The 14,856-nt window shown below is 40.2% G+C and overlaps 3 protein-coding genes across 3 annotated transcripts; all 3 read right to left on the bottom strand.

The window, feature by feature from the left end:
* Positions 1–1,710: 1,710 nt before the first annotated feature.
* Positions 1,711–7,405, bottom strand: LOC117586004 (esterase B1). Its single transcript, XM_034275832.1, has 4 exons — positions 6,811–7,405; positions 3,528–3,840; positions 2,575–3,462; positions 1,711–2,419 (listed from the first exon to the last, which is right to left on the bottom strand). Exons 1-4 carry the CDS (start codon positions 6,855–6,857, stop codon positions 1,910–1,912), a joined length of 1,758 nt encoding a protein of 585 aa, XP_034131723.1. The 5' UTR covers positions 6,858–7,405; the 3' UTR covers positions 1,711–1,909.
* A 1,707-nt stretch (positions 7,406–9,112) lies between these two features.
* LOC117586015 (ubiquitin-conjugating enzyme E2-18 kDa) lies at positions 9,113–9,719 on the bottom strand. The gene has a single exon (XM_034275846.1). It carries the CDS (start codon positions 9,662–9,664, stop codon positions 9,200–9,202), a length of 465 nt encoding a protein of 154 aa, XP_034131737.1. The 5' UTR covers positions 9,665–9,719; the 3' UTR covers positions 9,113–9,199.
* A 154-nt stretch (positions 9,720–9,873) lies between these two features.
* Positions 9,874–14,232, bottom strand: LOC117586005 (esterase B1). Its single transcript, XM_034275834.1, has 6 exons — positions 14,055–14,232; positions 11,740–12,052; positions 11,360–11,510; positions 10,737–11,300; positions 10,504–10,673; positions 9,874–10,442 (listed from the first exon to the last, which is right to left on the bottom strand). Exons 1-6 carry the CDS (start codon positions 14,099–14,101, stop codon positions 9,969–9,971), a joined length of 1,719 nt encoding a protein of 572 aa, XP_034131725.1. The 5' UTR covers positions 14,102–14,232; the 3' UTR covers positions 9,874–9,968.
* Between the last annotated feature and the right edge of the window lie 624 nt (positions 14,233–14,856).

Below are 14,856 nucleotides of genomic sequence, written 5' to 3'. Positions count from 1 at the left end.
ACACCCAGAACAACTACTGTCTGTGATTTTTAAAATTCAAACAAAAAAGAAACTTTTGACACACTTTAACACACACATGACTTACACGTAGTGAGTGGGTGGTGAGTGTATTGTTTTTGAAGGGGTGTTGATATGAAAGATGATATCTGAAAAGGCTTAAAAATAACTTTTTTCAACAACTTGCATGAGTTTGTAAGAGCAGAACACTTTAGTTGGGGATTAGACCCATTTTTACCAACTTAAAGCTGAAAATATTGTGAATCCTTTTTGCATTTTTCCATTTTATGCAAGTTCATGCCTAAAACTAAATAGTTTTGTCCTGAGATAAAGACGTTTCTGCTCATAGTCTACACATATCTATATGTTCCAGACCTTATTTAGTTAATAATTACTTTGACAATTAATAACGTAAGCACACAACTTTTCAATAAAATATGTTTGTTGAGGAGATTTCCCGGATTTAACCGCAAACAAAATGTTGACCAGACATTGTTGCATACTTTGCGGCTGCCACCGAAATTCCCAATTTGATATTTAGTCATCCCCAAAAAGCCGCCCCGACAGCTGCCGCAGCCCCCCAAATAAAACACAAATTTCCAGCAAATTTGCTAAGCACCTGTAAATAATAATTACAGTATTACAAACCATAAATAAAATTTCAAAAAATACATGAAATTATATAAAATGAAACACCCCTGCGCCCAAAAACAAAATTATGTTTTGAGACAAAGGTCAACGGAAGCCAACGAAACCGAGTTGCTGGGCTCCCTAAATGTGAAGCACGTGTAAGTTTTTAATTACAATTAATGGTTGACATGGTCGGGAGATGCGCGAGAGCACAGGATGAACTGTGTTTGTGTGTGTGTGTGTGTGCATTGTGTTTTTAGCGGTCTTTGAAGTTGCCATAGACACAAGCATCTAAACCCCACGATACAATATGACAAGAATAAAGGGGGGCTTCAGCTGTTCCCAGGCTTTCTGTTTAGTCGCTTGACAGCACGCATATGTATATATTGTGTGGGTGTGTGTGTGTAAGTATGCGTGAGTTTGTGGGCAGGTGTTAATATTGTCATGTTTGAGCATTTAAGTATTTTTAATATCATAACGCGTTGCATACTTTATGGCGGAGCTTTGGTTTGCCAGGTATAACCCAAAAACTCACACAAGCGTGATTACACAGGGGCCTACACGTGCATTTATAAGAGTATTCGATGTATACTACATACCTACATACTTATATATGTACACATATTTCCCGGGCATAATCAGATCAATGTATGCCCTTGTTGGGTTAAAGCTTTTGGTATGGGTAATCGGTTTAGTTTTTCGATGTGAAGTCAAGCTTTGAGGGTTTGTTAGAACTAAAAATATGTCAATAAATAGAGAAAGCTCCTTTGCATCTCAAATTTTATGATTTTCTATATGGTTTTCTATAAGTAGATACTCTAAGAAAAATAATAAATAAAACTCATTATAATTTATATCAAAAACTTTTATTAATATTACTAAAATTTAAAAATACATTCAACACATGTTTTCTGCTAACAAATCAGTCCTTAAAAATTAATATTCTTTTACAATATTCAAACCCAAATACACAAATTTCAATTCCCCGCTCACCAAAGACTTTTTGATGGCCAACAAAATGTTGTGGCCAAACAAAATATTTGCCTAATCTTGTTATTATTTTCAGTTTCTTCTCTTTTTTTCTGTGTATCTACTCTTAAGACTAAGCTATAAAAAATAGCTATTTACATGTGTACATTTGATGTGCTTTTAAGGCCGCTCGGGCCGGCTTAGGGGCTACTGCTACGGGCTATGTCTAAGGCCTACGGATTGCTAAGGGTAAATAAGCGGCAAAGCCGCCTGAGAGTTTGAGGTGTGGGATGGACAGTAGCAAAAATGTGATTCAGTACAAGAGTCGCCTGTCATAGATGCTATCCCAGAGCCGCAACTTCTCGGCCTCTGGCAAATCAATCACTTGCACATCATGTGAGATATTCAGGCATTTGAACACCGCATCCTTACGTGAAATGGGCAACCAGGTGGATGTGGCTGCGGGTGTGCCTGTGCCCTGCGGCAGGCACGGCTGCTGTTTTTCATCGTGCGTGACCAGCGGTATATTGGGATCTCCGCTTATGGCGAACTGCACAACCATGGACACCAGACGTTTTATCGTCTTAAATTCGGCCGTGCGGCGTTTTAGTTTCTTTGCTGCCGCATTGTAAAACAAATAAGACAAATCATCGGCATGACAGGTGCCTCGCACCTTGCGGCCACAGGTGATAATCCTCATGATGTTGAAGTGCTTCGAGTCAAAGTCAAAGCGATACAGATACGTGGGCGCCTCTGGAGCGTAATGGGCACGCGAGAGCAAAGTCCTTTGGATGCCGTGCCAAAAATATTTGTACGAAAAGAGCTGCAAAAAGGGCAAGAGAGAAAGGTTAATTATGGTAGATTAAGTCAGAGAAATTCACACTAAAATAATGAACGTTTAACAGTGACATTCATTTAAATGAATGACTATCAAAATGCATCTAAAAAATGCTGTAATTACTTCTTGTTGCCACTTACATCACTGTACTCCAACATTGTCTCACGACTGGGTTTCCTATCTCCGAAATAGGTTTCCCTCAGCTGCTTGCCAAACGCCCGCTGCTGCTCCTTGTCCAACTGCGCATCCCTTGGAGCCAGATACTCGCAATCTCCCAGCTGACACAGCAACTCCGGCCACTTGTTTATCTCGGGGAACATTAGCAGACCCTCAAAGGAGTTGCCGCCAATGACCATGGGAATGGAGTTGCCCCAACAGTTGCGCATCATCTCCAGCGGCGACTTGGGTATCACACAGTGATCTGTTTCATATGGTTCGATGGTGGGACCAAAGCAGAACATGGTCAGGCGCTGATGGCGCTCCTCCATGGTGATGATATCGTCGGTCACCCTCAACAGGCTGCTGGCCTTGCATTTCTTTAGATGAGCAAACACCTGGCGATCGTTTAGCTCTCCGGAGTAGCCCGTGGCCTGGGCCAGGCGATAGGTCCAATTGATGTGCATCGGGGTCTGTGCCCACGGAGCCAATGCCGCACCCGACATGAGCACAGTCTTGTGAAAGAGATTGCGGGTCTGCTCCGTCAGCATCATGTAGTGTGCGGACGCTCCACCTGCACTCTCACCAAAGACTGTAATGTTCTCAGGATCGCCGCCAAAGAACTGACAATTTTGCTTGACCCAACGCAGGGCCATCACTTGATCTTTTAGGCCAGCATTGCCGGGCACATCCAGCTCCTTATCGTCGAGACTGAGAAATCCCAGGGCACCCAGGCGATAGGAGATCACAACCAGGACCACATGCTCCATCATGATGTAGTCGGGACTGTACAAATCCCTTGAGGCCTCGCCCATTTGAAAGCCACCGCCGTAGATCCAAACGAGCACTGGCACAGGTTTATTGGGATGCAACTGAGGGAGGCAAACAAATGTTAATTCCATATTTTATCGATTTAATATCGATTTTCTGCACTCACCTCTCTGGTGTACACATTAAGGTACAGACAATCCTCGCTGCCCTGCACCAGTTTCATCACAATGTTCACCTGACAAGGCTTGGAGCGTACCCTGGTGCATCGCTTCACCTCCGTCCAATGGTCAGGCTCTACGGGCGCCTTGAACCGCAGCTCCCCCACGGGGGGCTTTGCAAACGGTATGCCCTCGAAGCTAAGGTAGTTGTTCCCATATATCGACTGCCACTTGACGCCCTTCACCTTGCCATAGACCGTGTCGGCAATTACCTTGTCATTGCTCCGAAGGCGCTGTTGGTTTGTCTTGAACTTCACATAGCTGCAATGAAAGTGGGGAAACACACAGATACATTAATACAGACCTACACCTCTCACACGCTCGCTCAATATACTAAGTGCTTTCAGGGTTTCGTATCCCTTATACATTTGTTTTGTTTATAAACAAATATGTGTACTTCAGTATTACTGAATACTTTTCTAGTATCTTTTGCGAATTTCCAATTAGCGCGTAAACAAAACAAAATATAAATAGCCAAATAGTAAAATAGAATGGCAACAGATAGTCTATAAACTGAAGGGTGACCTATAAATTAGTGAGTTTGTAGGAAATGTAAAGTAGCTGTGGGAAATTTATGAAAATTAATAAGAAAACTTGAATATAAATACAGTTTGGATAGGATGAGCCTTTCATTTGATTCAAACAAGTCCAATGAAAAATTCTCCCTAGGGAATAATTCAAAATTTCAGATAAAATATTAAAAATATTTTTTCTTTCTTCTCAGAGTTTCAATTTAAGGAATTCTGTAAGAACTCTCTTTCACCTACGAGTTTTCAGTTCTCCAAACTCCAACCCCAAGAGACCAAGCGTTTCCAGCAAGAGCAGCACTCTCCATTCTTAATGACTAGCATCGTACCCTAAGTATTCCAATGTAGGCGTGCCCCATTTAAATTTCAAGTGCGTTTCCATTTAGAAACGTGCGCTCTAAACGACGCGTGAGCCGATCCACAACAGACCGAACCAAAAAGTGCTCGCTGGCTGCAAAATATATTGTACTTATTGTACGCATATGGCAGAAGATCACTCGTACATAGTAAAAAGAGAAGACGTGGACGCGTCCGATATGATGATCACAAATCATGGGAGGCCACAATTAATTAACAGCTGCCCGGCGTCTTCTGACTGTTTTCTGTGGTCTGTGGGGGCCAACCTTGAAGGGGGATTCCAGAAAACGTTCGCATAGAACTGCAATTGGTGTGAATTGTTAGATATCCAGTGCTAATTGTCAGTTTCCAAGCGGATCGAGGTCGAGCCCTAAGATTATAGTTGTTGAATAATAAATACATAATTCTAGAAGCATGAGAACCTGTTTTCCTGTCTGTGAATTAAATTATATCTACTTGTTTTCAACAAGTGACTGGTCATATAAGTATTCTACATATATACACAAACGGGTAATCAAGCAGAAGTAATGTGTCGGAGCAGAAATTGTTTCGGAATCACAATTAACAAATTAAGGAAATCTTAAAACAATTCCAGAATCGTTTTAAATGCTTTTAGGAAAACAAACAGCGGAACCGTACAGTGGAATATCCAAAATATTTACATATTAAAATCCATTTGAATGGAAAATCGAAATGGAAATGGAAATTTTCGGCAAATCAATCAATATCCCAATGCATCATGGCATCGTTTCTGGGGCTTGCAGGTCAATGGCATTTTGCTTGAGTGCATTCAATATAATATTTCGTATTTTTTCCCATGAAACGAGAGGAAACCAAGGAAAATAGAATATTCAATATTTTTCCATTTATCAAATTCATGCATCCATGCGTAAAGGGATGCAGAAGAGCAGCAGCAGAAATTATAGTCGGTCATTGATATTCGTTGCTATATACGAAAGTGAGCACACACTGTATTTATTCTTCGTATCACTGGTCTCATTTTGTAGTAAACTAAATTGAGTAAAATATTTGTTCAACATATCCAGTCGAGTACCCGTAATTGTTTATTGAAAAATTTAACAAAATTTTAAGGTGAACAAGTAAAAAAAAAAGCTAGAAAAGTTCATAAATTTCGGAATGGAATTAAATTTGCAATATTTCACGATGGGAATATTTATGCAAAAATATATTCCAAATTGGTTGCAACGAATTAAATAGTGGCAAAGGTTTTCCTATGATTTTATCATTCATAAAACTCGTAAATAAAAATGTTAAGTGCATTTCCCTATTTCTCTTTGACTTTGTTTCTTCAATCTCTGCATTTTTGTTTCTTCTTTTCGGTTTCCTCTCAATTACTGTTTATTCGTCAACTTTACAGCAGAGTCAGCAGAAAATTCTTGATTATTGCCTTGACATTTACCGAAACGTGAGACTGGCCCCAAAGAATTTCACCAGAGTTTCCCATGATATTTTATCTTGCTTGTACTTGTGTGACATGTATGTACACAAATTTATTCAATTTCACAAATAATTATGCTGATAAAGTCAGCGGCAGCAAGCCCACAATGATTATATCACTGGGCAGTAAAACAGTTAAACAATCCCATGGACTGACGCACCTGGAAAGTCACGTTAGTGCTACCCCACTTAAATGTTAAGCCAGGGCTGTTTAAAATCTTATCGCACCCTATGTCTGATATTGATAATTTATAATTAATAATGCAAACAAAGCACAAATGCTATCAGCGTGTTAAGGTAGCTCTTCAGTCCGTCGCTAACCATCTAAATTCGATGTGTAATGAGGTGATTTCCTCCCTCAAAGTACAAGGTTCATTTCCAGCAAGATGTCTGTGGGTCTGCCAGTCTGCTGATCATTATGATATTTATTTTTTAGCAGTCAGTTTGAAGGTAGACTTTGAAGCAATGACGTTTCGAGAGATACTTAATTTGAGTATGACTGTATTTGATAGAAGAGTCTTATCACCAGCTTAATGGCTATTTATAAGACCCCTAATGATGAACCGGATTTTCGACACCCAGTCGGTACATCTGCCTGGAGAAGCAGTAGCCTGTAATCTCTTGATAAGAAACAGCTCCATTGGCAGGGCCGGACTTGGTGGCTTATCAAAGCGTAAAAAAAGTGTGTGCTTCTACTTGAGCCACGTACATATGGTCATGGAACGAACTATGGCAAGGCAAGCGACTTATAGACTCAATCAATGACAACTGATGATTGGCCTACATGGTAATGCATAAATCTATTTGCATATAAGTATAACTAGTAAACCAGGAAATGCACGAGAGAAGCTACATACTGCAAATAGGAATTCAATTAAAAACAACTTACTTCAGGGCAATGCGCATCTGATCGCCCACTGCTATATCGAATGACATCTTGCTGTGGTCTCACGCTGCTCTATGGCCAATCGATTCCCTCCTGGGTATATATTGTGTATTGTACAATATATATATATATATATATATATATATATCGTGTTTGTAAAAGCGTGCCAAGCTATAAAATACAATCCGCAAGCTGTTGGAAATCCCAATGAAAATAAACGCAGAGCAAAACGCGTAACTAACCAAATAAAACAAAACAAAAATCTGTACAACAAACGGCTGGACCCGACAACAGGGCGACAAAGCCTGGCGCGAAATTTGTTTCTGATTTTTTTGTTCCCTTTACTTTTTAGGTTTTCGAATTTTTCTTATAGTTTCACAAAACACACAGAAATACAGAATGTCACATCACTTGTTGCTTGTTTTTGCTGTTGTTGTTCCACTTTCAGTTATTCTCTTTAATTGAAAAACTCAGCCACATATTGACATTGGCGGGATAGGGAGGGGCTTGAAGTTTTTTATATTCCAGCTCTGGGAGTAGCCTAAGGCTTTCGTTGCGTTTTGTTCAGGGGCTGGTCGGCAACTGAACATTTTCAAGTAAGCGCCGGCTAAGTTTAGTGTTTCGTCGCCGCTGTCGCCGCTGTTGCTGCTATTGTTGTTGTTTTTGTTGATGTTGATGATTTTTCCACTCATTTGCTCATTTCATGCCGGCTATGGGGTCGTATGAGTGATATTCTAGCTCTAGGTCTGACACTTGTGTGCGTGCGAGTTGGCATTGTGAGTGTGTGTGAGGGCTTTGCATAGCTGTATGAGAGGGCTATGCATAGCTGTGCGGCTTTTCCATGTGTTCGCGTGTGTCCATTGATTGTGTGAGGGCTTTTGCATGTGTTTCTGTTTCTGTGTCTGAGTTTTGCACTCAGAATGGAATGCCTGGGTCTGGTCGAGTGGATTCGCCTGCTGTCCGTGCTGGGCGCCGTTGTTTTGTTTAAACGTTATCGTTTTTGTTGCTGCTTGTTTTGTTTATTGTTTATAGCATATGCACCAGTGTCCGCCGTCCGTCCCGCCTATCAGCATTGCTTCTTCCTATTGTTATAATTATTGTTATTTGCCAGTGTGTTTGTTCTGCTTGAATTTCGGCTGAGCTTCGTGTTTATGTTTGCGGGAATTCAGAACATCTCAGCTAGCAACTGCGAAATCTATAAATTAAACTACATTTTCTACACAGTTTCTATGCGTTTCAATTAAACTAGATTACTGGAGCATTACAATTATTTTATTAAGTGCCATTGCGGTTACAAATAGACTGCCCTTAAGGCCAGGCATGATGGGTTCGCACTAAATAATGCAATTAACTAAGTAACTGGCGATACTGTCAGTAACTTCAATAATTACAGGCCATACGATTATACGAAATCGATAGAACAGCACAAAAACACTCCACAAATTTCTGGAGTCTCCGTAGAGACCATAGAATCGTACAATAACAAGGAAAAATCGATTTTTGTAGCTTCCTTCAATATAAAATATTTAAAGAAAACTATCACGAAAACTCCAAAAAATCTTTAATATCTAAAGCCACTCAATTTAATAGCTAACTCACTCAATAGTTTTCTAACTTAATACAATTTAAGCTATACAACTGTATAATAAATTATTTTATTGGGCAAAAAAACACTAAACAAACTGCCACTACCTCTACTTGAATGAAACGGGAAAATAATTCGCTAAATTATATCATTGTTTTATAGAATAGTCACTGCGCCATTTCCCGGTTCCACCACGCAAGCTAACGTGTTTGAATCAAGGTAACTGTATATTCAGCCAACTATATTTACTATATACTTGTACTTACATTTATTGCAACAATTTTTTACATATATTTTTTTCTGTATATGGCACTAATTGGTCAATTACTCGTCAAGTAGTTGATAGAGTTTACCTGTTGTCCGGAGCCACTCTGAAACTTGTTTATCTGTTAATTTATTGAGACCTTCATGGGCTCTTGGGCTTTTCCTGAGGGCTCATCACCTGATTTTAATGAATTTTCAATTAGATAAGTTGCACATGATGCAGTCGAAGGCACAGTCACATTAAATGTTAAATGATGGCCCCGAAAATGCCATTGGCAGTGAGAGTAGAGACCTGTGTCCAGCCTAGCCATAAATTATGGAATAAGCAACCCAACAGAATACAGAGAACATAACAATGCACATGCACTCTGTAGATACTCATAAATAAACGACTTCGAGTCAAAATAATCAGCATTAAACCTGTACTGTTAAATCTAGGATTAATAGATTTACGAATGGATTTTCTAGTTTATGGTTTTATGCAAATAATTTTGACAATTTTAATTTAGCAAATACGATTTTTCCCCCATTGACTGGTGACTCTTATGCTGGACGCTTCTCTGCATTATTTTTGGTAAACTCCTCTGCAGTCTTCATGAACTTCTTGTGATCGGTGACAAACTCCTCGGCCAGATCGACACGCAGCGGATGCTCTGGCTCTGGTTCATGCAAGATGCCCACAAGAGCCTCAAGAATTTTCTCAGTGCTCGTTGTGGGCTTCCAGTTGTCAGAGTTAATGATGGGCAAGCACACCAGACCCTTCTCGTCGATGTTGGGATGATAGATCTTCGTTTTGAATATGACCTTGGGTGGCTGGAAGGGATACTCGTCGGGGAAGTTCACCTCAATGCGAAAGGCACCCTTGTTATAGGGCGGACGCTCTGGCACCAACAGGATCTTCCACACCATAATGGATTCATCGCTGGCCTGAATGTTGCACCAAGTCTTCTTTTTGCCAGACTCAAGCAGATCAGCAAGCTCCCGAGTCAATCGACGTGAGGCACTCATTTTTGGAGGGTAAAAATGTATATTTTTGTCAAAAAGATAAGAATTTCTAAAGTTAAAAGAGACGAAAAGGCGAAAAGGTGTTTGCTAGTCAGAGAATAAATTATAACTGGAAGGAGACTAGAACAAAGTTGTTATGTTGAGGATAAGCTAACGATTCCTGACAGCAAAGTCAAGGAAGATTCTTTTGTAGAAAGAAACACAGAAAGAAATTGCTAATTTAAGCATGTGCAACAATCCATTTAACTATATTTGTTATATCTGTCTATATCAGATACAAAAGTGCTAAAAGATATAACCATCTTCCTCAGAAGAGTAGCTCCTTATTGTCAGCGTAGAGGCTCTGCCACACCTTCAGTTTGGGCCACTCGGGCAATTCAATATGCTTCAGTTCATCGCTTATGTTCAGACACTTGAAGACCTCATCGGATTTGCGCACTGGATCCCATGTCAGCGTATCCATTCCATTGATCTTCTCACTATACGGATTACCCGTGGCCGCAAACTGTGTCCATATGCCAATCGTTCTCTCTATGTTCCGGTACTCCCTGCTGTCCTTGGGCAGACGGCGCGCCAGGAGACTGCTGAACTGATAGCCCAAATCATCGGCATGGCTCACACCCTTAACCCCACGACCCAGGCGCATAATTCTATAGGGGAATATAATCTCTTCGGAGTCAAAATCATAGCGATAAAAGAAGACAGGAGCGCCAGCGGCATGGGCATGACGAGAGTGCACCACACGCAGGGCAGGAAAGACAAAGTAAAAGATCGAACAGACCTAAAAAGTAGAGAAATTAATTGCTTGTCTAAAAATATATATTTATATAGGAAAAACTTACATCCATATAGTTATCAGCGGTGGCGGAATCGCCCGTACGATGTGCGTCTCGTATTTTCGAGCCCCACAACTCAATTGTTTCCTTTGCGGGTTCCTTGGCAAGCAATTCACGTGGTATAAAAGGAGTGCCAGCATCCACTTGCTGAACGGTTTGCGGCAGTATTTTGACCTCTACAAAAATCAAGAAAAAATATTGATTTCGTAGATTGAATTTCTTTAAAAAGTAGCGCCTACCTGGCACCCACAGTAGACCCTCATAGGAAGTATTTCCTATCAGCATGGGAATGGTGTTGCTCCAGGCGGTCTTCATCATTTCGATGGGTGCTTTGGGCACCACACAATCAGCGGTTGCATACGGCTCCAGCGAAGGGCCAAAGGGAAACATAATTTTATTCATACGATCCTCCAACGTGAGGACATTCTCCTCGACACGTATCAAATCTTTTGCCTTGACATTCTGCAAAAAGTCCAGCACATCCTTGTCTTTATCCTCGCCCTTGTAGCCAGCCAGTTTTGCTATTCTGTACGGATTGTGGGTAATGTCTCCATTGTAGGCCCAAGGTGCGATGGCACTGCCCGACTGCAGGATGCCGCGATGGAAGAGGCCCTGCGTCTGATCAGTGATCATCATGTAGTGGGTGGACGCACCTCCGGCACTCTCTCCAAACACTGTGATGCAGTTCGGATCGCCACCAAAGTTGGCGCAATTATTTTTGATCCATTTGAGAGCCATCACCTGGTCCTTCAGTCCGGCATTGCCTGGAACATTCAGTTCGGGCGACTTTAAACTAAGAAAACCTGAGACAAAAATAAAGAAAAGCTAATTAAAATTCTTCTTGAAGTTGGTTTTCGCTTACCCAAAGCTCCCAGACGATATTGAATGGTCACCAGGACCACATCCTCCTTGATAAAGTAGTCTGGTCCATACCATTCCCTATTGGCTTCACCAATGATGAAGCCACCGCCATGTATCCACACCAGAACAGGACGTGGCTTGTCGGGGGTGACCTTAAGAGAGATATACGTATATGTATATGTATATGTATATGTATATGTATATGTATATGAATATGTATATGTATATGTATATGTATATGTATATGTATATGTATATGTATATGTATATGTATATGTATATGTATATGTATATGTATATGTATATGTATATGTATATGTATATGAGATATTTGTGGGGCAATAATCATGGCAACGCAATGAAATATTAATTTCTACTCACATTATTGGTATATACATTCAAATAGAGGCAATCCTCAGAGCCCTCTACCTTATCCATGACAAAGTGCACCTGGACGGACTTATCCCTGGCCTGACTACAATCCCTTTCCCCCTCCCATGGGGTGGGTCGCTGTGGGGACCTGAAACGCAGCTCACCCACGGGTGGCTGGGCATAGGGTATGCCCTCGAAGCTGAAGTAGGGCACATCGTACATGGACAGACGCTTCACTCCCCTCACTTTGCCATACTCGGTGTCGGCAACAATGGTCTCATTGGTGGTCTGGCGATACTGCTGGAGTTTATGCTCGATGGTTCTGCAAAATGTACAAGGGTGTAAGTAGTAGTATGAATTTACTGCGTACTAGTGTACTATAATTAGCATAACAATATTGGATCCGGTGGGAAGATAATTTGATATTTTTGTCACAGAGTCAATTATTTGAATTCGTTCTCAAAGCCCACATTCCGGAGCTGTCGGGGCTGGGTGCAGACTGCATGCATTGCATTAAATTTAAATTGTTTTGCTGTCTGCCCATCCCTCAGGCAGACACACACATCATACAGTGGCAGCTCTCCAGCTTCTGGCTCAACCGACTGTGTTTTGTGGTCCACCTGCTAACCCAGGCACGCCTGTCAGTGATAAATTAACAGACACTCTACTCTGCTGACTATAGTTGCGGCCCAAAATTTAAAGCCACCAAAGAGAGTTCCTGGAGAGTTGCTAAATCATTCTGTGAGAGGATATTGCCTACCCTTATGGACTCTACAACACCACAAAATAGTACATAATCTTGTGAATATATTATAACCATAAGCCATTGTTCCTACGCTCTTATCAGCAGCTGTCACTTTGTTATCACTCCACGGAGAGAGCTCTTAAGTAGACTTAATTGCTTTACTTTTATTTAAACAAATGAAAATGCAATGATCCGAATCTACATATACATACGCGTACTGTGGAGGTTTGTGCGATGTATAAAAATAAATATTAATTGGTAATTATTAGCCAGCACACAAATTATATTATGTGTACATGGAAATATTAATAATCAAGTTAATACGAAAAATTGTTCATAATTATAAGCAGCCCGCACGTCAGACAGAGTTATTTTTAATTACATTACAAAATAAAATCACACCTATTTTAGCTGTCAAACTGATAAAATTTTAATTTGCCAATTAAATGGCAAAGGAGCGGATGGAGGGGAAGAAAACATACTCCAAATACGATAATCGACTTCAATGTCAAGGTTATAGACTGATAAGAACTTTAGGAGACTGTGGGACTGTTATAACTTGAACAATTAAATAATATTCATTTTGAATTCACCCGTTTATCAACTGATTGCTTTGTTCTTGGGAATATTCCGATTTTCTGGGTGCAGCTATAATGAAATTCTATTAACAGATAAACAACATCTTTAGTTACAAAACAAAGTAGCCAAGAATATAATATATAAGCCCATTTGTTTATGCCAAGTCATAACTATATCGATTATAGAAACAGTTGCGCAATTAAGGCTAAGACCGTATGGTCGTAAATCTTACACGTTAAACTGATTCCAGCAATAAGTAAAACAATTTTATGAGTTAATGCTAATATGCGACGTTTTTACAGTCGCAGATATAAAAACTTTTTCGCATTATTGGAGAAAGTTTTCGTATGATTTTTGGGAATTATACTGAAATGGTGGGATTTATGGATTGGATTGGATTGGATTTATGCCTGAATGATTCGAATAAATAATACTATTTGCTACATTTGGTTTCAATTCTTTTTCAATGGGAATTGTTTTAGCCGTTTGCTACCTTAAATTATGGATTGTTCTTCAGTCCCCAAAAATGCTCCAATCTTTTTTAAAAATGTTAAAACTCAAATCTATTACTTATATTTTTCTAGTTTCCCATACGAAATACATTTTTTAATCTAACTAATGTTTCCAGCCCTAAAATGCCACTAAATGATGACCTAAGTGACTTTCTACATTCGATATGCCCTCCAGTTTGCGTCATGCTTCAACGTTTAATCTTTTGAAAGCGCACAAAAAAAACCTCAATTAGATCACTAAATATTATTAATTCCTGCCATCCCACGGCTTTAGTCATGCCTGACAAATAATGAATAACGAAAATTGTTAAAAAGCGCCGATCAGACAAATGAACACGAAGCCGCACAACAAAAATGACAAAAGCTGACCGCAAGAATAGCAACAATTGCAACAATAATACGTGTAATGTACGCTCTCCCGACATTAATAAAGAATAATTAAATATATTAACAACTATTTGGATTAAGGTCAAACATTCGCTACTCACTTGAGGCGCCATCGAAGCCGCTCCACAAAGCCGAGGTTCTTGTTCATTTTCGGCGGACGGGGTCTAGTTAACCATACACGAACCGATCAGTTATTTTTCTATAATTAGATCTGCCAACGGATCCACGATCTGAAAAATGCGTTCCGTTGCGTTCCAGCTACAAACTGAAACTGAAATTGAAAACAAACTTTTTCATATGGAATTCCAGCCGGCGACGAGAGCGCGCCAGCCAGCCAGCAAGCAGAATAGGCGAAGACAAGTGGCGAAAAAAAAGAAAAAATATACTACATTAACACAAATATCGAAATACAAATTAAACACAAAAAACAACATATACAGAAGAAAGAGAGGAGAAAGAGTGGGGAAGAGAGAGAGAGAGAGAGAGAGAGAGCAGAGGAGAGGAATATGTGTGGCAAAAAACAGAAATTATATTTTCAAGTGCGGAGCCGGAGAGATAAACAGAAAACAGAACCGGAAAAAAGAAGCTTTGAGTCGAAGTATTGTATACCGTAGGACATGGTCAACGAATGTAGTTACATATGACAATGACCTTTGGTGGAATTATCTTTAGCAATAAAATATTTGTGCTCACAAAATGTTGATTGTTACTCCACTTATAAATAGATCGCAGATAAATTCCTCTTCTTAAATTCGGCATACTCTCTGCTATTGCTATAGGGTATCGAAAAATCACAGTAACAACAGCCGATCATTGAGCCGTGGAGAACGTGAAGATGGAAGCGTGGGCTGGCTGTCCGAGTGGCGCTGTGGAGAGCTTTGGTTTTTGTGGGGCTGGCTGCGG

Source organism: Drosophila guanche, unplaced genomic scaffold (genome assembly GCF_900245975.1).
Source record: "Drosophila guanche unplaced genomic scaffold, DGUA_6, whole genome shotgun sequence".
Taxonomy (NCBI): Eukaryota; Metazoa; Arthropoda; class Insecta; order Diptera; family Drosophilidae; genus Drosophila; species Drosophila guanche.
Note: the sequence above shows the minus strand (reverse complement) of the source record. Positions and strands in the feature narration are given on the sequence as shown.